The sequence below is a fragment of the Equus przewalskii genome, chromosome 17 (genome assembly GCF_037783145.1).
Source record: "Equus przewalskii isolate Varuska chromosome 17, EquPr2, whole genome shotgun sequence".
NCBI classification, from domain to species: Eukaryota; Metazoa; Chordata; class Mammalia; order Perissodactyla; family Equidae; genus Equus; species Equus przewalskii.
The window spans coordinates 53,372,346-53,397,708 of record NC_091847.1 but is presented as its reverse complement, the minus strand read 5'-3'; the positions used below and the strand labels follow the sequence as shown (position 1 = coordinate 53,397,708).

At 39.1% G+C, this 25,363-nt stretch overlaps 1 protein-coding gene and 1 non-coding gene across 2 annotated transcripts; one reads left to right on the top strand and one right to left on the bottom strand.

The window, feature by feature from the left end:
• Window positions 1-10,406: 10,406 nt before the first annotated feature.
• Window positions 10,407-10,513, bottom strand: LOC139076884 (U6 spliceosomal RNA). Its single transcript, XR_011528921.1, has one exon. It is a non-coding gene; the product is annotated as a U6 spliceosomal RNA (small nuclear RNA).
• A 3,163-nt stretch (window positions 10,514-13,676) lies between these two features.
• ATP5MC3 (ATP synthase membrane subunit c locus 3) lies at window positions 13,677-18,458 on the top strand. The gene is made up of 5 exons (XM_008524458.2): window positions 13,677-15,236; window positions 15,424-15,534; window positions 16,729-16,806; window positions 17,323-17,516; window positions 18,199-18,458. The coding sequence occupies exons 2-5, from the start codon at window positions 15,496-15,498 to the stop codon at window positions 18,311-18,313; spliced, it is 426 nt and encodes a 141-aa protein (XP_008522680.1). The 5' UTR covers window positions 13,677-15,236; window positions 15,424-15,495; the 3' UTR covers window positions 18,314-18,458.
• Window positions 18,459-25,363: the final 6,905 nt, after the last annotated feature.

Sequence of the window (25,363 nt, the reverse complement as noted above, 5' to 3'; positions counted from 1 at the left end):
CAGCAGCAGTACCTGGAGAAGACTTCCTTGCTCTAGGGACCACCAACATATATACACCCATAGCAGAGAGCTTGCCTCAGGTGACTGAGGCAATTCAAAACGCATAGCTTGATTTTATGGCACATTTTTACCCATGCTGGTTATGATGTTCCTAATTTAATCCAAAAACTCCTTTGGACAAATATATCACTTGTAATCAGCAAATTATTTTTAGTTCTTGGTCATTAAATCCTAATAATATAATTTGGCCTGTAGGAAATGCACTAATTATTAATGTTTTAAATAGCACAAATTGGTTTATTGTGTGAGCAACATACTAAGTAAGATATTTCCCAAACTTGGCGATACAGGAGGCTGTTCCTTGAGACATCAGATCTGGCTGGCTGAGTCCTGTAGAGCTGACTGAACTCAGCTGGCTCAACTCCAGCTCTGCCGGGCTTGAAGCTTCTGGGCAGAACAGGCAGAAAAGCTGCATTGTGGGTGCCCCCAAGTGGGTACATTTTGATGTGCATGCTGAGGATTTTCTGGCCAGCTCCTCCAGCATTAGGTCATGTCTGTGAAGTGTTTTTCAAAATGAAAAAGAGCTAAGAAAGAGTGTATTTTTTCAGCATACGTCTCTTATTCTATAATGTCAACTGAAACAATACTTAGTGTTTCAGGTTATCACAGATCATTTATTTTCTAGCAAATATCTTACAGGAAAGTTTTCAAGTTATGCTGCCATATAGAAGTGTGGACTAGAAAAAGGATAGACTTTAGTGTCAGACAAAACTTGACTTTGAACTCTCAGCCCCTTACTAGTTGTGTAACTTTGGGCAATTCACTTAACCTTCCTAATCCACAATTGTCTCATTTTTAAAACGGGATTTAGGAGAATTTGGAAGAGTATTTACCTCATAGGGCTATGTTTTGGATAAGACAATATATGTGATGTAATAGGGATAGTGCCCAGAATATAAATGCTTAATAAATATCATTTATCATTTTTGTTTGAAAACAATATTGTTTGATACATGTACAAAATAAAATGCATTTACTGAGATATATTGAAGTTCTAGGAGCTACTCAATACCTTTTCAATAAATTCTGTTTCTGCTTAACTCAGCCATAGGCAATTTCTGTTACTTACAACCGAGAACTGAGTAAGGTATATGATTCTAGCAGTGACAAAGAATGAGGTTGACTTGTTTGCCTCAAAAATGTCAATGTCATGAGAGACAAAGAAGAACCAAGGAAATGTTCTAGATTATAATAGACTAAGAGACACAACAACTAAATGCAATATGTGATTTTGGACTGGATCTTATATTAGAGTGAAAAAAATTTATAGAGGATCTTATTGGGACAACTGACGAAGTTGGAATGTAGACTGTAGTCTGAATAAAAATATTTTATCAATGTTAAATTTCCTGAATTTTACAACTGTACTGTGATTATGTAAGAGAATCCTTTTTACTGAAGTATAATTGACATATAACATTATATTAGTTTCAGGTGTACAACATAATGATTCAATATTTGTATAGAGAGAATTTTCTCGTTCTTAGGAAATACACATAGAAATATTGAGGTATGAATGCATGCAACCTATTCTCAAATGGTTTAGAAAAAAATAAACAAAATATGTATAATATGTCTGTGTGCATATGTGTATAGATGCTATATAGATAGAAGACAGATGTCTATGTATCATACATACATACATATGTGTGTGTGTGTGTGTACAGAGAGAACGAGAGAGAGAGAATATGAAAAAAGCGTAGAAAATGGTAACAATTGGTGAATCAAGGTAAAAGATAAACAGTAGTTCTCTGAATTATTCTTGTGAGGTGTTTTGTTTAATATTTAAAGTCTAAAAATATAGGCTTAAAAATTTTTATACTTAAAAAATTTAAAAAGATAATGAAGCAGTCCCTGAAAAAAAGATTAGCTAACTATCCAGTACTTTGAGACAAATCCACAAAACTATTGAAAATTATTTGGCAAAGAAAGTATGCTATATGTTAAAGGAATGTCTACTCTAAAGAACATCAGAATTTATTAACTAATTCTTTTTGAAACTGAGAATTAAACGTAAATGTTTTTCATGAGCAAGAAAAATTATGAGCTATAAGAGCTCTAATGGGGGTTGGCCCAGTGGCATAATGGTTAGGTGCACATGCTCTGCTTTGGTGGCCCAGGGTTCATAGGTTCAGATGCTGGGCACAAACCTATACACTGCTCATCAAGCCATGCTGTGGCAGCGTCCCACATACAAACTGGAGGAAGACTGGCATGGATGTTAGCTCAGGGCTAATCTTTCTCACCAAAAAAAAAAAGAGCTCAAAGGGATCTTAGAGATTATCTAGTCCAGGCTTCTTTCAAAGACAGAAAATCATCCAAATTTACTTAAAGATATATCACCTACTTAAAGATAAATCATTCTGTACTCATTTCCTGATGGTTTGAAATTATATATGACTTATTATCCTGAAAACTGGTAAATAAATGGAAAGAATCAACAATTTATCTTGCCTTTTCTGTCCTAACTCTAATACAGGTTAACAAAAAAACAGTTGCCATGGGAAAGTTCTTCTTTGTAGAATAATTCTAGATAATAAATAAAGAAGAAATGACAGAAGAGGAATTTCACCATATTTCTATCCTAATGAAATAATAAATCTAAGAAATAATCATCAATGACCACTAAAATCATTAAGTAAAAAGCTGAGAGGGAACTTTATAATGGATGAATCAGGCTGACCTCATTGATCAACTTTAATATGAGAAAAAAGACAACCAGACATTATGTGCCTCCTAAATGGTACACACAGGAAATACACAACACCACCTGTACAGGAGATTTTAAGAAGAAGAAGAAAAAAAAAGCTGACCAACCCTCTAGATCTATCTACCAATTTATAGGAAATACAGAGTTCAGATGAACATGTTAAATGACATTATGAGGATAAAATTGGCAACATCCAGGATGCAGGAAAACTCTACATGACAAAACAATTGAGTTTCTTCAACTATTAAGTCTGAAAGAAGAGTGAGGGAGAATTTATAGGTTAAAAGATACTTAAAAGACATGCAACTAACAATGTGCAGAACTTGTACAGATTCTCAAGTTCAACAAGCCAACTGTTACAAAATATTATGAGACTATCAGGGATATTTGAACACTGGCTGCATATTTGATAATATTAAGGAATTGTTGTAAAGTATTTTAGGTGTGATAATGGTATTGTGGTTATGTTTCTCAGAAAACAGTCCTTATAGAGATTCATACGTAAACATTCATAATTTAAATATTATGACTTCTGGAATTTGTTTCAAAAAAACATGAGGCAGGGGGGAAAGAAGTGAATGAGAGAGAATAGAAGAAATAAGACTTACCATGTGTTGATAACTGTTGAAGCTGGGTGATGGGTGGGAATTTAATATACTATTCCCTTCACTTTTGAATGTATGAAATTTCCACTATAAAATTTTAAACATTATTTTTAAAGGATTGAAGTAGCTATCTGCTTACTGAAATTGAAATGTTACTAATACCTATTTGTTGAATTCTCAAGGTGTATTTTTTTATTCTTTTATTACAGTAAAATATATACAATACAAAATTTCCATTTTAATCATTTTAAGTGTAAAGTTCAGTGACATTAAGTACATTCACATGTTGTGCAACAAGCATCAGTATCCATTTCCAGAACTTTTTCAGCATCTCATACAGAAACTCTATTAAATAAAGTCCCCCTTGTTCCTCCCCTCAGCCCCCGGTAGCCTCTATTCTGCCTTCTGTCTCTATGAATGTGCCTTTTCTAAGCACATCATATAAGTAGAATCACACAATATTTATCCTCTTGCATCTGGCTTATTTCACTTAGCATAATGTTTTTAAGGTTCATCCGTGTATTAGAACTTCATTCCCTGTTAAGGCTGAATAATATTCCATTGTATGTATATACCGCATTTTGCTTATCTGTTCATTTATTGATGGACATTTGTGTTGCTTCCACCTTGTGGCTGCTGTGAATAATGCTGCTGTGAACATTGGTGTTAAACTGTCTGTTTGAATCCCTGTTTTCAGGTCTTTTGTGTATGTTACCTAGAAGTGGAGCTGCTAGATCATATAGTAATTCTATATTTAACTTTTTGAAGAACCATCACAATGTTTTCAACAGCAGCTACACCATTGTACATTCCCATTAGCAAGCACAAGAATTCCACTTTCTCTACATCCTCACCAACAGTTGTTTTTTTTTTTTTATAATAGCCATTCTAATGGGTGTGAAGTGGCATCTTACTGTGGTTTTGATTTGCACTGCACTAATGACTAGTTGTGTTGTGCATCTTTTCACGTGCTTATTGGCCATTTGTGTATCTTTGGAGAAACATCTACTTGATTCCTTTGTCCGTTTTTGAATTGGGTTGTTTGGGGGTTTTGTTGTTTCATTTAGGAGTTCTTTATATATTCTGGATATTAATCCCTTATCAGATATATGATTTGTAATATTTCCTCCCATTCCACGGGGGTGTCTTTTCCTTCTCTTCATAGTGTCCTTTGATGCACGAGGTTTTTAATCTTGAAGAAGTTCAATTTATCTGTTTTTTCTTTTGTTGCCTGTGCTTTTGTTGTCATATCCAAAATATCATTGCAAAATCCAATGTCATGAAGATTTTCCCCTATGTTTTCTCCTAAGAGTTTTATAGATTTAAATCTTACATTTAGGTCTTTGATCGATTTGGGGTTAATTTTTGCATATGGTATAAGGAAAGGGTCCAACTATTTTGCATTATACATCCAGTTTTCCCAGCACTATTTGTTGAAAAAAGATATAAATTCTATTTAAGAAAACTAAACACTATATTCATACATTTTCACATAAAAACATAATGAAAAATCTAGAAAGATCACTTTCATAGTGAAAGTGTAGAAAGATACACACTACACTGTTCACAGTGATTACTCCTGGCAAGGAAAACAATATTGGGGAGGAGGATATGCAACAGCTATAGTTTTTGCTCTATATAATTTTATGTTGTTTAAATTATTTATAAGCCCATATTCATACATTACTTATATAATTTTTAAAAGATAATTTTGGTGGGGTTTTTTTTTCCCATTTGTTTTTAAGAGAAAGTTGGTTTGATGTCAAAGCATGCGACAAGTAAGCCAAGGGTCAATATTCTGGCAGGCTAGAATCCAAATTAAATAAAAACTCTAAGGCAGGAGAACTGTAGTGTGGGAAGGAATTAGCAGATCTCCAGGGTAATGCTGTTTGTCCAGATAATCAGGCAGCAGCAACAGCAAATAGAGACATTTAAGAAGACTCGGTCCTAATTCTTAACTTTCCACCCGCCCACCCCCTGATTTATTTCATTTTTAATCTTCAGCTGTATTTGGGTGGCATATGTTTTGCTTATATATGTAAGAGGTAACTGAAGACTCAGAGGCCCCTGTGAGCTTTGCCAGAGCAAAGCAGCCAGAATTACAAAGAGGCTCTCAGGCAATGATTGTTTGGAGGATGGAAAGTGGACCATTTTGGCCAGATCAGAAGATTTTAACAGCAAAGCAGCAGGGGGACAGAAAAAAAGAAAAGGGATTTTAATTTTATATCAATTAGTATACATTTTATTCTAAAGTTTTCACCAAGAAATATCTTTTGAAAGCAGTCTCACAATTGTATATAATAAATGAATAAAATGCTTGTTGAATGAATGAACAAATGATAAGTGAATCTGAAGGAGAAGAGAGAAGATAAGTAGACTAAATAAGAATAGACTAATACTAGAAGATATTGGCCTAAACAGAGTGGTTTCAGTGGGAGAAGAAAAGAAAGGAATGTGTCTAGATTTACACCCTAGATTGTACCACCTGGACAAGACCCCTGAATAGTCAAGAAGTGCAACTCCAGATGCCTATGACTCTTACCCTCCAATGAAACTGACTTATCATTGAACTGACCCTGCTTCACATTTCCTGGCCCTCACTCTATTCCCTCTCTGGCCAATGCCCTATTACTGATGACTCTCCTCTAGCTGCCCTCTTCCTACAGGGTTTTCTACCCTAAGAGCAACTTGGAGGCCATCTGGAAAGATATTTCTAGCTCTTCTTCTAGAAGTCAGTGAGGTTCAGAAAACATTCTATTACTTTATGCTCAAGAGCATTTTAGCAGCACTATTATATATCAGCTTCCTGTACCTGCATACCCAGAGATCTCAGTCTTCCCTTCTGATACACTTCTGTACGGTTTTGTGGGTACCTGGGCTGTTTTGTTTGTGTGTACATGTGTGTGAGAAAGATTCACCCTGAGCTAACATACGTTGCCAATCCTCCTCTTTTTTTTTGCTTGAGGAAGATTAGCCCTGAGCTAACATCTGTGCCAATCTTCCTCTACTTTATATATGGGATGCCTCCACAGCATGGCTGATGAGTGGCGTAGGTCCACACCCGGGATCCAAACCTGTGAACCCGGCCCACCAAAGTGAAGCACGGGGAACTCTAACCACTCGGCCATGTGGTCGGCCCTAGGTATCTGGGTTTTTTCCTGTTCTCCCAATTTTTCAGCGCCCAAGATGGGCCTGGTCCTATCACCTAGCCAGCTGGCTGGTATACTACCATGCTCTTGGAGATCATGCCATCATTTGTCAGAGCACACCCCTGCTGCTCATCTCCCTGGTCTTGTACTAAACTAAGATGCATAATGAACGACCCATCCCACACAACCCTGGGCACCTTAGCTGCCTGAATTCCAAAATCAAGTCCCCATGCCATCTCTGATTCATACTTCCAGACTAATTATCCATGCCTGGAATCAGACAAGAGTCTCACTACTTTGCTAGTTTCCTACTGCTGCTGTAACAAATTATCACAAACTGGGTGGCTTAAAACAACACAAATTTATTACGTTGCAGCTTTGGAGGACAGATGTCTGCAATGGGTCTCAGTGAACTAAAATCAAGGTGTTGACAGGGCTGCATTCCTTCTGGAAGCTCTAGGAGAGAATCCACTCCCTTGCCTTTCCAGATTCTGGAGTCTGCCTGCATTCTTTGGCTGGTGTCCTTCTTCCATATCTTAGAAATGGCCAGTAGAGTCTTTCTCGTGCTGCACCACTCTGACTCTGCTTTCATCATTACATCTCCTTCTCTGACTCTGACCCTCCAGCCTCCCTCTTTCACTTATAAGAACCCCGGTGATTACATCGTGTCCACCCAGATCATCCAGGATAATCTCCTCATCTCAAAATCCTTAACTTAATCACATCTACAAAGTCCCTTTTGCCGTGTAAGGTAGCATATTCACAAGATCTGGCGATTAGGACAAGGATATCTTTGAGTAAGGTTGTTATTCTGCCTAACAAAAGTACCTTCCAAAACTTATCTGAAGAAGCCACAGCCTTTCTATGGGGAAGAAGCTATCACTTCTGGCCCTGAGCTTACCTTGAACTCCTTGTACCTGGTCCCTCCCTTCCAGTTCATTCCCCAGAACTCTCAGCATGTTGTGTGATCTGAGGATGTTAACTGATGCTGATCAGATATAAGGATGTAATGTAAAAAACAGTAATGGAATGTTTTCAGCCAAGAGTTTAAAAGATAGTGAGGAAATGGGACGGCGGAAAGCATTTGATTAAAGTTAACTCTTGAGAGATTAAGGTTGTTAAGATCTTAAGAAAAGGATTTGTATACAATTTGCCATAGTCTAGTAAGTTTTCAGAAAGATGAACTATCTACCCGCTGTCCATATTGTTGTATATTAATGTACCCTCTATTAGCCAGAGGCTATGGGATGAGCAGACCAGAAACAGGAAGGTCTGACAAGAAGTCCTTCCCCCTAAAACTGAGGTCCCTGAACTCTTGAAGTAAGCAATGGTGGGGTAGGAAGTGAACAAAACTATAGAAATACATTACCTACCTCCTGGTACATCAGCTTTACTGAAGGAAAATAGGAAAATTAAGCAATTTAATTGGTAATTTAAAGCATTTTAAGTTATCTAAATCTCTACAAAGAATCTAATGTAAACACTGCATGTTTTTTTTAAAGATACAATAGAACAGGGGGCTTTTAAAAAGTTTCCCTGGTCCTTTAAGGCTATTCTCCTACAGGGGATCTGCTTGTGCTTCTGTGCTGGAAGGAGTTTTTTTGGTAGAACGAGCTGACAGGACTCCCTTAAATGGTCAAGAAAGGCAGATGGAATCTGACCAAAGAACAGCCTTGAACAACTGATAGAATCTGCAATTAAATAACATGTGCCTACCACGAACAAATGCCCAGCCTCCCGAAATCATTGACAGCCTTCTATGATTGCACAAGACCACGCAAAAATATCACCAGATGAAACAAGTGCTTTCCCACGTGTAGCTTTCCAAACTGGAATGTTCTCATCACAACGAGGGGACGGGGACCCTCTAAATTGAAGCATCTACTACGAACTGTGCTTTGCTTTCCTCTAGTTATTGATTGTGAGTGTTCGTCTGACCGTGTTTTCTACCTCAAGTTCAAATACAAAGTTTTTACATTTAAAACTTGCATATTTTGCTTGTGCTCTCCTTTAGTTCAAATCAAGAGAGGCAATTTCAGCAAGCACTCTAATCCTTCAGGCTTAAACGAACCTTAAGGCTTCCACTTACAGACCTAATTTTGTAGAATGTGTCTCCTTGATGTTTTGCCTTTGAAAACCATACTACCCTTAAAATTACTACATAGTTATCACTACTTTAAGACAGGTTCCCTGGCTTAGGGACACGACACAGGAAACTCAGTATCAAAGTCCATTGATCAGACATTCTTAGAAAGGTGAGACGGGTAAGCAAAAGTCTGGGACTATTCATCTGAACAAACTAATGCAATAATTGACTAAGATCAATGATGTAGGAGGTGGCTAAGGAAAGAGCAATTCATACTGTGTAACCATATTATTTCTCCATAGAGCCATGATGATCTAAATGCGGAAAGAAAATAAAGCTTTACTCAGCATGGTGCACTTGTACCATATGGAAACCCTATTATTCCTTAAATTGATGTAAGACCTTCGTATATCACAAGCTCTAGGCTTAGGAATTTGACCCTTAAAGCCCTCACTGGGGCTAAAGTAACAGAAAATTTGATAAGCAAGAATCCTTTCAAACATTTTGTTAGTGTTGTGAAATTCCTTATCTCTTAACCATGAGTTGAATATCTGGGTCCACTGAATAAGGATGGATATAATTTCTTGAAGCAGAATAAGGACTTACTTGCAACTGATTATCTTAAAAATAGCTGAAATCGACATACATCTTCCTATCACATACAAGAAACTCCACCAATATACAGACAAGAAGGTATACACACACACACACACAGACACACACACACACACACGATGCTTCAAAACAGGGATAGCCTTGCCACAGATACATTAGACTTTGCATATAATTTGAAAAGTATTGGGTAGGGCTACTGCTTAGAAGTACATCCAAGTCCATCACCAAGAACTGAAATTCAACATTTAATAATGCTTCCCTTTGGTTTAATTAATGCAAGTACCACAGAAGGGATAATCTGGTAAATTTTATAATTATTGTGAATTGTTAAAACTTTCCTAACATATTGGTTTTTTAAATTTTTAAGTTATTCATGCTTATGTTAACATATCAAATAATACAGAGGTGTGTGAAGAAAAAGTTAAGTTTCTCTCTTCCTTCTCCAACCTCATTGCTCAAAAATTTATCGAGGGCCTAGTAATGGGCCAAGTATGTTCTAGACTATATGGATACAGTAATGAATAAAACAAAGTCCCTGCCCTCATGGACTTATAGCCTAAAACAAGAGACAAACAAACAAGCAATAAATAATGCCAGGTAGCAATAAGTGCTATGAAGAAATGTAAAGATATGTAAGAGATCCAGGAAGGCCTCTCTTAAGAGGTGACATGAGCAAAGACTTGAATGAAGTGTAGGAATAACCAAGTGTATATCCATGGGAAAGGTATTCCAAGCTAAAGGAACAAAAAAGTGCAGCTCTATGAGGTGGAATATGGTTGGCATGTTGGAAGAATAGCAAAGAGGCCAATGCACATGAAGCAGAGCAATCAAGGAGTTGTCTTTTATCCACTGATAGAGACTATTTGTATTTACCCCATGAAATTATGCTACCAACTAGATACAGTTAAATTCATTTGTTCGTTTCCTTTCAATTTTTAGAGATTTAAAAAAATTTTACCCTTATAAATGGTTTGCATGGTTCCAAATTCAAATCTACAAAGCAAAATATATTCAAAGAAGTCTGGCTTCTATTTTCGTTCCCTCCAACCTATTCCTTCCCCCATAGGTAACCATCTATGAACCTTCTAGTTTTTAAATATAGGAAATACTTTTGTAATTCTCTCCACTTAGATACATTCATATCTCTCCCCCTACTTCTTAGATGAATGGTAGTATAATATAAAAATATGGAATACTTGATGAATTTGTGTATCATCCTCACATAGGTACCATACTAATCTTCTTTGCATCATTACAATTTTGACATGGGTGCTGCTGAAGTAAGCACTAAGAGATTAAGATTTTACATGGATAAGAGTTCAGAAGGTGGACACTGCCTGGAGCAAGACAGATTCGGTAGGTGCTACCATGGAGAGCCTTATGTAATCACCAGACACCAGGAAGATACCAGGTGGCTGCAGAGAGAGCAAGTTGCCTGAGGATGGACCAAAGGCATTGAAAAAAAAAGTGAAAGGGTAAATGCAGACGTATATTGCCTACTTCACAACTCAGCCTAGGGCCTACCTGCTTCAGTTTATCTTCCTAGCTTTGCCAATATTCTATTCCATCATAGAAGGAATCGATAAAAGGCCTTAATGTTTCAGGTTTTTAGTGAATTCTTTAGGCACATGAGGTATAAACACAGAACCCTTCAAAGGCACACAAAAATGTTTGTTTGAACAAACTCTTGCCACAAATCAAAAAATGTTCCTTGAGTTCTCTAAGTTTGAATTTTGCAATACTAGAAAGAAAAAGACATTCTAGAGGTCATTCTTATTTGTTCAGAGACTAAAATCTTAGTTAAGAGAGAAGAATAAAGCTATTGCAAATTACTTTGTACATACTAAGCCCCATATTTATTATTGAGCAAAAACTCATTGAGCAACTACTATGTTTAACACTTTATGTTAGGCACTATGGAAGACATAAATATGAATTAGACCTAATAACTGCCCTCGAGCATCTTACCATTGGTGCCAGTTATTGACTTAGGACTTCTCAGCTAGAAATCCATCCTTCTTTGCCTTGTATAACTATTCTAGAGCTGGACCCTGTAGGTATTTCTGCATGACAACTGGCAAAATGTTAGGCTTTGCCAATGGAGGGCAATGGAAAGACAGTGGGAGACCAGAGCAGGAGGAAACGATTTTCCCTTCTTCTGGTGTACTGTTTCCACACGGAGCTAGTGGATTGGTTCGCAGGAGAAGCCTGGTGGTGTTCACCTCAGCAGTCCTCATGGTTCACTTGCGGCCTGTGCCTCCAGCAAGTTTCTTCACCACAGGTGGACTGTAGGTTCCTGTGGCAGCCACGCCCTCTCCTCTAAATTTCTTAGTTCTTCCTTGCTGTTAATTCTTCCTCAGCCAAGGGGAGTAGCTATTCCTACAGTGGCTACTTCTGTATCCCTTAGTGTCCACTCCACTCTTCTTTTTGTTAGACACCTTTTACTGGTTAAAAATCTTTATATTAAATTTTCCCTGTTTAAATTACTGACACGATTTCTGCCTTCTGGTTAGTCCCTTAGCAGATATACCGCAGAATAAGAAAAAAAAGATAGATGTAAATTTATGTAAATTCTGTGAGAGAAAGGCCATTTCTGTTGCAATCACAGCCCAAAGACCAAAAAGCTTCAGAGGTGTAGATGTATAAAATTATGTATCAGTTTGTGTTGTGTCCAGATGCATATAACAGGAAACTGACCTCAGTGGCTTAACCAAATAGAAATTTATTTTCTTATATAATATGAAACCCATAAATAGGCAGTTAAGAGCTGCTGTAGCTACTCAAAAAAAAGTTAAGAACTCAGGCTCCTTTTAGATTCCAGCTTCTCCATCCTTAATGTGTGGCTTCTGTACCCATGGTGTAAGACTGCTTCTTTATCTCCAGACACTGGGTCCATATTCCAGGCAGGGAAAAGGAAAAAACTAATGGGTCAGTTGAATCTATCCCTTTTCATGAGGCTTTTTTCTGTCCACGTGGTTTCTTATCATTCAGTAGTCTAACTCTTCCTTGATATGGTGGCTGATTTCCAAAAAGTAGAGAATGAGAGCCATGAGACCTCTTAAGGTCTAGCCCAGAAGTCACACAGTGTCACTTCCAATGGATTCTCTTGGTTAAAGCAAGTCACAGGGTTGGCCCAGATTTAAGGGGAAGGGAAGCAGATGCTACTGCTTGATGAGATGAGTGGCTAAGTCACCTTGTAAAGGGGCATACAGGACAGCAGGGATTGTCACAGCTATACTTGAAAAGGATTTCTCACATTTCTCTTGACTGTCCCATTCCTTTCTTCCCCCTGCCATAATCATCCAGGCTTATCAGATACCTATGATGTCTCCTAACTTAACATGACTGTCTCCAGTCTGACATAAAACACAGACAGGAGTAAATACCTCACAAGAAGTCCCCTATTCATCTTTATGATCTCACATTACACCTCTCAGAAGGTGCCTTTTTTTCTTCAAACTTTCTCAGAATAAATATCCACCACCTATCAACATGAGTTGTTGTCACTCAAGACCCACTCCCCTCCGTCTATCAGTGTCTTTGGATGCAAAATCTGAGCAAATCTAACCAGAGACCACCTTGGAGACATGGCCATGGTCAAGCCCTCAACAGAACAGTCTAGGCTGTGCTTTAGAACCCTAAGTCCAGTTTCTAGCCTCCAGCCTGAATAAGGTGGATATGCTTTCTTGTTCTTTAGGCATTCTTCCTCCAGCAAATAATTATTGGATCCTTTCCCTCCCTCTCTCTCTCTCTCTCTCTATATATATATACAGGTCTTTCTCTGTCTCTTTCTCTCTGTCTGCCGCTCTCTCTCTGTCTTTCTCTGTTTCTTTCTCTGTTACACACACACACACACACACCATTCTCAAAGACAGAACATCTGTTCTTTGAACATCTAATATTTTTCATAAATATGTAAACACTAACTGGTAGAACTCACAAAGAACCTAATCTCTCCTCTTCTAGGCCAGTTCACCTGCTTACTGACATGTTGACAGTGCAGGGCCTGAACTCAGACTGCTCCTCTCCCTGCCATAGGCAACTAGCCCCTGTGCACAATGGAAGTGACCTTGTTAGGGATCCTGGCTTGTCTCCTGCCTCCACCCCCTCCTCCTCAACAGTTACTGTTACTAATTTATGGCTGAAGAGATAGGAATTTCCCTTAAACCATCTCCATACACAAATCCATTTAGAACAATTTTTCACTTAAAAGGATCTATTATTAAAGTATAGGGCATGTGATGGTTAATTTTATGTGTCAACTTGACTGGCCATGGGGGTGCCTAGATTAAACATTATTTCTGGGTGTGTCTGTGAAGGTGTTTTTGGATGAGATTAGCATATGAATCAGTGGACTCAGTAAAATAGATTGCCCTTCCCAGTGTGGGTGGGCATCATGCAATCCATTGAGAGCCTGAATAGAACAAAAGGCAAAGGAAGAAAAAATTCATCCCTTTTTTCCGGTCTCACCAGAGAGCTAGGACATCTCATCTCACCTTCTCTGGCCCTCAGACTGGGAATTGCACCACTGGCCTCCCTGGTTCTCAGGCCTTTGAAATGCAACTGAAATACACCACCAGCTTTCCTGGGTCTCCAGCTTAGAGATGACAGATCATAAGACTGATCTAAACTATTGTTTACTCTACTTTTGACATCACAGGACACCACATACTTCAGGTAAGAACTGAGTACTTGAGAAAAATACACTAATAATCTCTCTTTGAACTATACATGTGAATTATATATTTTACAAGCTAAAGACTAAGCCTAAAATTATTAGCTTTCATGTGATTTTGAACCATTTGCATTCGAAGTTGGATCAGTGACAAATTCTTATTGATTCTTCAAGTTTTAGTTCTGAGGGCTTCTCCCCAGGGTGGCTGCTAGATGGTACTGTACCTTTGTGCTAACTAGAAAAAGGGTGATCCTCTGGGTCGATGTTGTCCCATGCCAGGTCTCTAGGCTGAGTGAGCTGGATTTCAGTCCCCAGCCATCCCTTCAGCTGGGCAGACTAGATGTTTAATCTTTTATGTTGACTTGTGTCAGTTCCAGTAGCCATTTGTTAGAACTAGTACGTCAAATTTACAAGATTCAAGGATTTACCAGAAGATAACTAAGAGTCATCTTTCTGAGACATTTTTGTATTCATCTGGAGAAAATGATTTGTCCAAAGTTACCAAGAACAGGTGTTAAAATTGGATGGGTTTTAAAAATATTCAGACTTTCTTTAGTCCCAGGCCCTACATGAAATACTGTACGTTACAATCCCTTAATTCTTCCAGTCATAGAGCTAGAAGAAAAACTGACCTCCCTCACTTTACCAAGAGGCAACTTTGTGCCCAAAGTCACAAAACTCTTAGATCTATGCATTTGCTCATTCCTTTGTCCCAGTACTTCTAGGTCAGGCTCTCTTTCACACATAGGATTAGCCATACTTCTGGAATCCTTTTCCAGATTTCTTTAAATAAATGTATTCAGTTCGCTGGGAACCCTAATTTCTTCTGTCAAGTAGTCAATGAACACCACGCCCTCTGTTCCCTTCCTCGACTCCCCCCTCTCCCCCTCCACCCCACCCGAGTCCTATTTCACAGAAGAGAATGACTAGGAAGGGAGCTCCCCTACTAAAGAGAAGTAGCAACTGATAAAAGGGCCAGATCGCACAAGAAGGTGTCAACTGCAAGTCGCACTATCCTCCGGCCAGCTCAGATCAAAGACGAAACAACCTGTTCAGTTCTCTTTGCCGGGGCTAGTCTTCAATTTCTTCGTTTTGTCCCTCCTTTACCAACCCCTGCCCGCCAGCCCATCACCGGGTGGGTGTTCTTGTCCTTCCCAACTGGTTACCAATAAAGTTGTTACAAAGTGACCTTGAGCGTCTTCCCTCCTGCACCCGTTTCCCCGCCTTCTCCATCCGGGCGCCGCGGCGCGGATAAGAGCCGACTGCGCCTGCGCGCCCAGCCCCACTCCTTCGACCTCTGCCGCCGCCGGTGCCGCCGCTGCCGCCTCGCGGGAAGGTAAGCGGAGGACGCGGGAGCGGGCCTGGCCCGGGCGGAGCAGCGTCCCGCGGGGACCCATTCATTCTACGGGCGCCTCACTGGGCGCGGGGCCCAAGCTGACGGCGTGCCTGGGAGCCGGCGGGACCTGGGTGGCAAGGGCAGGCCCTGGGAGGGCGCTTGACCTTAAGCCTCTTTGCCTCCGCAGAGAGGAAGCGGGAGAGGAGCCCACGTCGACTGTCACCTAGTCCTCTAGCCGCGCCGCCCCCCAGCGTGTAAGATGTTCGCCTGCGCCAAGCTCGCCTGCACCCCAGCTCTGGTGCGTAGCCCGGGCTGGGCCGGGGGACTGTGGGCCGTACCCTGGGGCCTGGAGCGTCCACGTTGTTGAATGGGGCGTCTCCGGGCGGGGCCCGCCGCCCTCTCGGACAGCTCTCCCCTCGCTCCTGAACCTGGATCCTTGTCTTCCTTTCCTCTTAATCCTGGGGCATCGCACTCCACTCCTCCCTCCATAAGGGCGGTGGAGAGTAGCTGAGGCCTAGCTGTCAGGCCCCACTCGGCGTAGGTCAAACCTCCTTGCCTCTGGTCCCGGAGTGGCCCGCTCGCGCATGTCCGCGGTCCTGCTGTTGGGTTGGGATGCACGCGAAGGGTGGGGTGCTGTGAAGGATGTCGGGGGCCGCCGAGGCCTAGTTCACCGCAGCAGCGCTCTCCGCTGCCTATCTCTAGGTCAAACTTGCTGCTGCGGAGGGAGGGACTTTGCCTTACCCCGTGTGGGCGGAGGAAGGTGGTGGAGCAGCCGAAAGTCGTCTTCCTGCCTCTGGTCGTTTCCATAACCGTTTTGGAGGCTTTAGATCAAGTGAAGATCCGGGGGATTTGTCTTAGAGAATCAGGTCTTGGTTCTGAAGGGATTTTCTGTGACCTTAGTTCAGTGGACACTCAAGGGCAGAGAAGCTGGACTGGAATATGTCCTTATGGTCAGAGTATTTCACCGATTATTCTCGCACTGATGCAGGATTGCTTAAACTGCTTTTTAGTTTTATGATTAATGGATAAATAGCAATCTCTTGAAAATGTTGGCGGCTCATATTAACTGATGGACTATTTTAAATGACAGACATGTATAGTGACACTCCTGGTACTTACTTGTTGGTCCACTTAAACTTACCAAAGAATGTGGAGTCTTTATTTACCGTTTTTCTGATCTGAATTGTGGCACCATAATTGAAATTTTAAAAGCAGTATTTATTCTTTTAAACTAATTGTTCTTAGAACTTTTGTTCGGAGCACTACAAGTAGATTATGAGGCAAATTTTAAAATTTCATTAGCAATTTTAAACTATTAAAATTGCTTCATATATTGAAAATGTCGAAGTAGCCAAGATAAGAGTAAATGCAGAAAAGTCGTGAACTTTCAGATTCATTTTTGCTCTTTGCTTTTTTAGAATTCATGGTGCAAGAAGGGTCATTGAAGTCTTATCTGTATTCTTAATATATGAAATCTTTTTTTCATTGATAGATCCGAGCTGGATCCAGAGTTGCATACAGACCAATTTCTGCATCAGTATTATCTCGACCAGAGGCTAGGAGTGGAGAGGTAATAGTAGTAATAAAAAAAATTAAGTAATACTACCGAGTCTTATGTTTTGATTAAAGTGAAGGGGAAACAATTAATGAATGGTTTGAGGGCAATCCTTTCCACCCTTTAATCCAAAAAACATGAAGAGGATGAGCTAATGAAGGATACTTCTGTATCTAAAACTTATTTGCCTGAGTTGTCTAAGAAATATGGTCAGTGTGTATATAAAGTATATGGTTTGGGGTTGCCAATATTTAAGATTATAATAGCAACAGTTGTTGAAAGCTCTACTCTAATTAAAAAGCATATGCACATACACTGTTTCTTAATTTTCAACAACCTTATAGGGTGGAGATATTGTTATTCCTATTCTACAAGATTGGAATTAGTCTTGATTTTTCTGTTGTGCCACACCACCTCCTATTCAAACTCAGCCACAAAGTAGAGAAGTAGGTATCATTTTGACAGCATGGTAATTAAAATAGCTAACTGTGACTACTGATTTGACCTTTGCCTTTATTTCCTCTTCTCTAGGGCTCTACGGTATTTAATGGCGCCCAGAATGGCATGTCTCAGCTAATCCAAAGGGAGTTTCAGACCAGTGCAATCAGCAGAGACATCGATACTGCTGCCAAATTTATTGGTGCAGGTGCTGCAACAGTAGGAGTGGCCGGTTCTGGTGCTGGTATTGGAACAGTCTTTGGCAGCCTTATCATTGGTTATGCCAGGTAATTTCTATTGCCCAATAAGCACGCTTGGAAGAGTTGGAAACTTAGAAAACTAGTGAAATAATAATAGCTACTTTGTATTAAGTACCTCCCGTGTGTCTTGCATTATATTTTGAGGGCTTTGCATGCATTATCTCACTTACTCCTCAGCACTCCTTGGAGATAACATCCAGTTTACCCATGAAAGACTCGAGACACAGAAGTCACACTGCTTGCCCAAGGTCATAGCTAGTAAGTGTAAGAAAACAAATTTTAACTCAGTTTGACTTCAGTCTGCACTCTTAACTATTAAACTATATTGGGAATATAATTAACAGAATACATTCTTCAAAAGTATCAATTTCCATTTATTATTCAAGACCTTATTTCTAAACTATCAGATCTTAGAAAGTACAGAACATTCACAAGGATGAGGAGAATGTCAGAAGCCCTCAAAATGGATAAAGACTAACTGTTTATACTGATATGCAGAGACAGCTCCCTCCCTTTTCTCCATATGGTTAGGATTGAGGAGAAGAGAATGTCAAAGGCAAAACCAACAGAGATCTAGGCAAATACTCTTCCAGAACTTTCAGTTTACAAAGACCCTCACACTAGTAATCTGATTCTTTAACATTAACCAAACATGTTAAATTCAAATGATATTGCAAAGTAACGATTATATGTGTTGTATCTCTTTTAGAAACCCTTCACTGAAGCAGCAGCTGTTCTCCTATGCCATCCTGGGATTTGCCTTGTCTGAAGCTATGGGTCTCTTTTGTTTGATGGTTGCTTTCTTGATTTTGTTTGCCATGTAACAGAAATTACTGCAGAAATGTTGGCATTCATATTAATTACGGATGTAATTCTGTGTATCTTACTGTGACTCCGAAAACTGTAGTACTGGTGTCATGGAAATGTACGTTATTTCCAAAGTCATTTCATTAAAGATGAAAACTTTAATTTTTGCTGTGATTTGTACCTACCTAAATTTAGATCATCACAAAGAAGAACATGCATTCGGGCAGTTGCTGTACAAGTCAGAGGAAACTACAGCAGTTGCCTCACTGATGAAAAAGATTCTAATGTAATTTTTATGGACATTCTTTTATATAGTGTTCTGCACATTGTAAATTATAGGGCTTTTGTTTATTCATATAAAGGTGAAATATTTGAGTGTTTTGAGTTCTATGAAATATGATTAATTAAACCAAGATAGTTAATTGCTCAAGATCGTTTTGTGTTTTTAAGGGATAACATGAATTACAATAGTAAGAAACAGAATCACCTTCCAAGACTAACTTGGCTGGTGTTCCACAGCTGGATCTAAAAATAAATCACGTCATCTTTTTAGGAATTGAAGCTTGTTAAATGGGGGTCAGAGGTAGGGGAGGTGATTATTTTACTACAATTTAAAAAGAAGTACTATTAACCCAAAGTACATAGTATAAAATCATAGCAAATTTTTAAAATCCTAGGGAAATATTTAGATTAGACCTCTGTTCCAAGTTCGTTTTAAATAAAATCAACTTAGGGTAAAAACGTCCTATTCTTTGTGCTGGTTTGGTTGTTGAAGGGGCATGAAACATTGACTCTGAAACAGGTTTCTTTCAAGACATGCCTGCAGCTGAACAAATCCGTGAGAATGAAAAGGAAATATCTGCACTGTGGCTGCCTGGCCTCCAAGTTCCTGAGCAAAAAAATTCTTTAGAAAATCAGTATAACTTCCGAGTATAATCACAGGCTGTTTTACTTGGAAGGGAGAAGGACATATTGCATCAAAGGATCAACATCCTGGAATATATCTCTACTTAACTATTTTATTTTTATTTCCAGTGACAAGTTTCTGACATTGAAAGTACATCACTGGAATAAATCTACTCTGACAGCAGAAATGTTTACTGTGCACCATTCTTACAGGAAGTACCACCAGCCTTACAAACAGATAGTGATGGTATATGCTTTTCACTAACTTCTTTGTTTCTGAACAGAGACCAATAGAAATATTATTTTCACATCAAACACCAAATGAATTCTCCATGTTGGTAAGAGTTTGGCCTGTTTAAAGACTCCAACAGGCAAGGGTATCTTGAGAGTGGTCGAGTGCCAATTCAACTATATTCAAAATGTGTTCCTAAAGGCATTTCAGATTTCAGGCATACTTTTTATTTGGTAATACGTTATTACCTTCTGTATTGCAGAAATGTGATGTCTTTAATGCCTTTGGGATTAACTCAAAATATCAATTTGAGTATGAAATGTATGTTTGAACCAAAGAGAAACTTGTCATCAAGCCACAAACACTAGACATGTATGGAAATAACTAAAACTCAACATAGAATGGTGAGTTCCAGAAGAGTGGCAGTAAGTACTAAGATGTTCAAAGGGGGTAGAAAGAATTTTCCAGTGATGGAATCATGGAGAAGTGTTACCTGTCTACAAATTAAAATAAACCTTGAGGAACTTGTGGAAGGAAGACAGGCCAGAAGAAGAGGATATCTTGGTTAGTGAATTGCATGAGGAAAGATACTTGAGAAGCAAAGAACTGCCTGGGTATAGGAGGGAAGTAATGTGAGATAAGGCCGCAAGGTAACCTGGGGCAAAGTATGTATTCTAGCAAATGTAAGAGTGTGGGTTTTACTTGTGACCACAACCAGCCATCCAAGGTTTAGAGCTATGTTTTAGAAAGGTTAATGTAAGTGCGTAGGATGGACCAGAGCTAGTAATGACCAGTGGTTGCTATAGTAGATTTGCTGAGAGGTAATGAGGACCCAGTCTAGGATGATGGCAATGAGTATTTTTAAAGAGTCTAGAAAAGTGGTATCAGTAGGATTTAATGTCTACATCTTGGGAATGAGGTGGGGGAGGAGAGGCTGTGTGCATTAAGTAAGTGCCATTCCCTGTCTTGGGGACATTATATATACTGTCATTTAACCAGCATGACAACCCTGCAAAATTGGGATTAGTTTCCAAGATGCAGAGAAAAATAGACTCGAGGAGTTAAACCATTCCCCCAAATCACATAGTCGTTAAGTGGCAAAGTCAGGATCCAGATTCACATCTTCCTCGATTCCAAAGCCCATGCTTTGATTTTTAGTATGATTATGTTAGGGATGACAAAGAAAAAGCTGATTTCAGGGAAATGATTATGTTGTTTTGTTACAGAATTTTAAATACAAGATTGAAGCATAATCTTACAGAGAGACTTATGGGCTTGAAATGAGATGAAAAGTATGGCGTATGGTATGGAGTAGATGTGAATAAAAGAAGTGCAGAGCAGCAGTAAGGACCCACCTCCAAGGAGATAACATGAATTTGTAGCCAGCCTCATTGACCTAGTTTTGTGACTCCAGCAGTGTTGGAAAGATTGTTAACATAAACTGATGTAAAGAGTAGTGAAGGTTATCAGGCAAGAGATGACAGAGGTCAAGGGGACTCTAATCAGACAGTGGGTAAGTACATTGTTCAACAGACTGACCTATGAGCGTCAAACTGGGTAAGGAACAAGTAAAGCCGCAATAGGGGTGACAAATTCTAATAAGGCTGGGGGTGAGGTCAAGAGGATTCTGGGAAGATGGCAGAGTAGGAAGCGCCAGGAATCCCTCTTCCCACCTAGACAACAATTGCACTGTCAGGATCTGTCTAATGTAACTATTTTGGAACTCTGGAATCTATTGAAGGCTAATTTCAGTCAATTTTAGCTCTTAGTAGAGTAGCAGCTACCATCCTGCAGCCCTAGTCCCGGGGCAGACAGCTGTGCAGGTGTTCCTGGAACAGCTTGCACACAGCTTGCAAGAGCCAGGGTGGGCAAAAAGAACAGTGTCCTCCAAATATTGGGGATCTGAGCTCTGATCGCTGATTGCTGCTTCTGATTACAAAGGTGTAGATGAAGAGGAGGGCAGCCATTGTTGTTGCACCTCCCCTCATTGTTGCAAGCCCATCTCCAGCTGAAGTGACTTCCAGGGAATTTAAAGAGCTTGCACCCATTTTTCCCCCCTTCATTTTTCTGTTTTTCCTCTTTTGGGAGCCAGACATTACATACCAGCACATTCAAAAGCAACTGCATACACAGAGAAAATTAGACTCGGGCCACCCAGGCCCACGGAAAGGTGCAGGCTCAGAAAAGACCTGAGAAGACCTTAAGTTTACATGTCCCGCTGATCCTTGGCATAGAGATGGCCTACAACAATTAAAAAACAAACAAACAAACAAAAAAACCAGCAAACCTTGAGGAAGGAGGAGAATCTGATTTCCAGAGATACCACATTATTAGATCCAAATGTCCAGTTCTCAACAAAATATCACAAAGCATTCAAAGAAACGAGAGTATAGTTCATTCAAAGGAAAAAAAAATCTGTCCCTGAAAAAGAGCTGATGGCAGATCTACTAAATTAAAACTTTGAAACAACCATTTTAACGATGATCAAAGAACTAAAGGAAGCTGTGGAGAAAATAAAAAAAGAAATGCTGTATGAACTTCCTGATTTCAAAACTTACTACAAAGCTACAGTAATCAAAACAGTGTGGTACTGGCATAAAGATAGACATAATAGACCAATGGAATAAACTAGAAAGCCCATAAATAAACCCTCACATATATGGTCAAGTAATTTTTGACAGTGCCAAGACCATTCAATGGGGAAGGACAATCTTTTCAGTAAATGGTGCTGGGGAAACTGGATATCCACATGCAAAAGAATGAAGTTAGACCCTTATCTAACACCATATGCAAAAATTAACTCAGAATGGATCAAAGACTTAAATGTAAGATCTAAAACTACAAAGCTCTTAGAAGAAAATGGGGCAAAAGCTGTAGGACATTGGATTTGGCAATGGTTTCTTGCATATGACACAAAAGGCACAAGCAACAAAAGAAAAAATAGACAAATTGGACATCATGAAAACTTAAAAATTTTGTGCCATAAAAGATGCTATCAACATAGTAAAAAGGCAACACACAGAATGGGAGAAAATATTTACAAATCATGTATCTGATAAGGGATTAATATCCAGAATATATAGAGAACTCCTAAAACTCAACAACCAAAAAACAACTCATTTTTAAAATGTTCAAAAGACCTAGACGTTTCTCCAAAGAAGATATTCAAATGGACAACAAGCACATGAAAAGATGCTCAACATCGCTAATCATTACGGAAATGCAAATTAAATCTACAGAGAGATACCACTTCACAAACACTAGGATGGCTACTATCAAAAAAATGAAAAACAGCAAATGTTGGCAAGGATATGGAGAAACTGGAACCCTTGTGCACTGTTGGTAGGAATATAAAATGGTACAGCTGCTGTGGAAAACATTATGGTGGTTCCTCAAAAAATTAAAAATAGAATTACCATATGATCCAGCAGTTCCACTTCTGGGTGTATATCCAAAAGAATTGAAAGCAAAATCTTGAAGAGACGTTTGTACGCTCATGTTCATAGCATCATTATTCATAGTAGCTAAAATATGGAAGTAACCCAAGTGTCCACTGATGGATGAACGGATAAGCAAAGTGTGGTATATACATACAATAGAATATTTTTCAGCCTTAGAAAGGAAAGAAATTCTGACACATGCTGCAACACGAATGAACCCTATGGACATTAGGCTAAGTGAAATAAGCCTGTCACAAAAGGACAAATGCCTATGATTCCACTTATATGAAGTACTTAGAGTAGTCAAAATCATAGAGACAAAAAGTTGAATCATGGTTTGCTAGGGGCTGAGGTGGGGGAATCGAGGAGGGTTATAGTTTAATGGGTATAGAGTTTCAGTTTTACAAGGTGAATTATGGGGATGGATGGTGGTGATGGTTGCAACATTATGAATGTATTTAATATCACTGAAATGTACACTTAAAATTGTTAAGATGGTAGATTTTATGTTATGTGTATCTTTTTGTTTTTGTTTTTTTTTTGAGGAAGATTAGCCCTGAGCTCACTGCTACCAATCCTCCTCTTTTTGCTGAGGAAGACTGGCCTGAGCTAACATCCGTGCCCATCTTCCTCTACTTTCTATGTGGGATGCCTGCCACAGCATGGCTTGCCAAGCCGTGCCATGCCAGCACCCGGGATCCGAACCGGCGAACCCCGGGCCGCCAAAGCAGAACATGCAAACTTAACCACTGCGCCACAGGGCTAGCCCGTGTGTACGTATTTTATCAAATTTTTTTTTTTTAAAGTGAGAGGGATCAAGGTCCCAGAGGTTGCAATAAGGCCGAACGAAGATCCATTTCAGCAAGCGCTAGAAAATAGACAAGAAATTTAAAGAATTTCAGAGTTCAAGATTTTAGAGGTAAGGTAGGTCCAAAGAATGATGAAAATTTGTGGTCAAATTGCTAAACAGCTTAAGTTGAGTAGAAATGAATGTCATTGAAGTTAAGTTTAAGGAAGAATTGTAGGCAAGTGGGAAATAACATTTGAGAACCAAATAAACTATACTCATCCTTCTGCTGTAAGTTTTAAATTCTATTAGGTAATTTTAACCAATATGGATTGGTTTGGGTGTTTAGTGTTTAGGAGAGGAAAAGTTTGTATTGTTGCAGTACTATCCTCTGCAAAGCTTTTAAAAATATTATATGATTTCTACACATGAAATTATAAATGAGTTGTTGAATTCTCTACATGCTGAGCATATATTAATTTAGTAATTTCACAGTATTACTCTGCTGATATCACTTGGACTTAAGACTCAAATACATAGCCCATCAATTACTTGCCCAATTCTTTATATTATTAGGGGCAAAAATTACAATTTTTTCAGCTCTAGTACCATCTTCCTCTGCCTCAACAAACATGGCAGTTGGATTCTGTCTCTGCCAATAGCAACATTATGCCTCAGCTTGTTTTGATGTAGAGATAGTTAATAAGTAGTAGCCAAAACTTGTCATAGTGTAAGATTTATAAGACAACAATAGCATCATTTTTATAGATTTTTTAAAAAGTAGACAGCATGAGTTTATTTATACTTCTCTATTCCCTTCACCCATCCCTATCCTACTCTCCCTCCCTCTACCCCAGCTCACTTGTGTGTGCTCCTCCAGGCTTTCTGGTGTTGTGTATATCATAATGTACTAGAGCATTGCTACTGAAAGTGAGGTCTGTGGGTCTGTGGATCAGCAGCATTAGCATCACCTGGGCGTTTGTTAGAACTATAGATTCTGGAGCCTTGTACCACATCTTCTGAATCAGAATCTGAATTTTACAAGGATCCCAGGTGATTTGTATATACCTTAAACTGTGAGAAGTACTGTACTAGGATACCATAATTTCCAGTATGCCGTGACTCACACTCCTTATCTTTCAAGAAGCTGTCAACTCATTCATTGGGAGACATTTTTTCTCCTTCCTATTGGAATGTATTGCTAATTTGTTGATTCTCAAAGTGTGGTCTGAGACCTCTGAGGGCCCCAAGAGCCTTTCAGGGGGTTCATGAGGTTCTCCCTTTTCCATGTACATAGTTGTGTGAGGCTAGATTTTCACCATATACTTCAACCAAAACAACATATTGCAACAGATCAAATGCAGAAGCAGATACAAGAACGCAACTATATTCTGTTAAGCTTGACATTGTGATTTACCAAAATGAAAGCAATGCCATTCTTCTATTTTCGTTTTGGAAAATACAGTTATTTTTCAAAGAATGTTGTGCTAACATGTTGTTGTGGGGTATAGGGTCCCAAAAGTTTGAGAACCACTGGTATAATCTCTCAGTGAGAAAACGTGCTCAATGTGACATTTCACTTACTACATAGACATGTCAATTTTGTAAATTGAGGGTAACCATATCTCCCTAGGTCACATCCTTTCAGCTATCAATCTATTTATAATCTCTAAAAATTGGCCCAGGTTCCTGGTGAGACTCT

Bases quoted from the DNA above. Each gene is read 5' to 3' on its own strand.
- ATP5MC3 (XM_008524458.2), top strand. From the start codon at position 15,496: ATGTTCGCCTGCGCCAAGCTCGCCTGCACCCCAGCTCTG. The intron at 15,535-16,728 runs GTGCGTAGCCCG...TTTCATTGATAG, and splicing joins TCGCCTGCACCCCAGCTCTG to ATCCGAGCTGGATCCAGAGT. The intron at 16,807-17,322 runs GTAATAGTAGTA...CCTCTTCTCTAG, and splicing joins CAGAGGCTAGGAGTGGAGAG to GGCTCTACGGTATTTAATGG.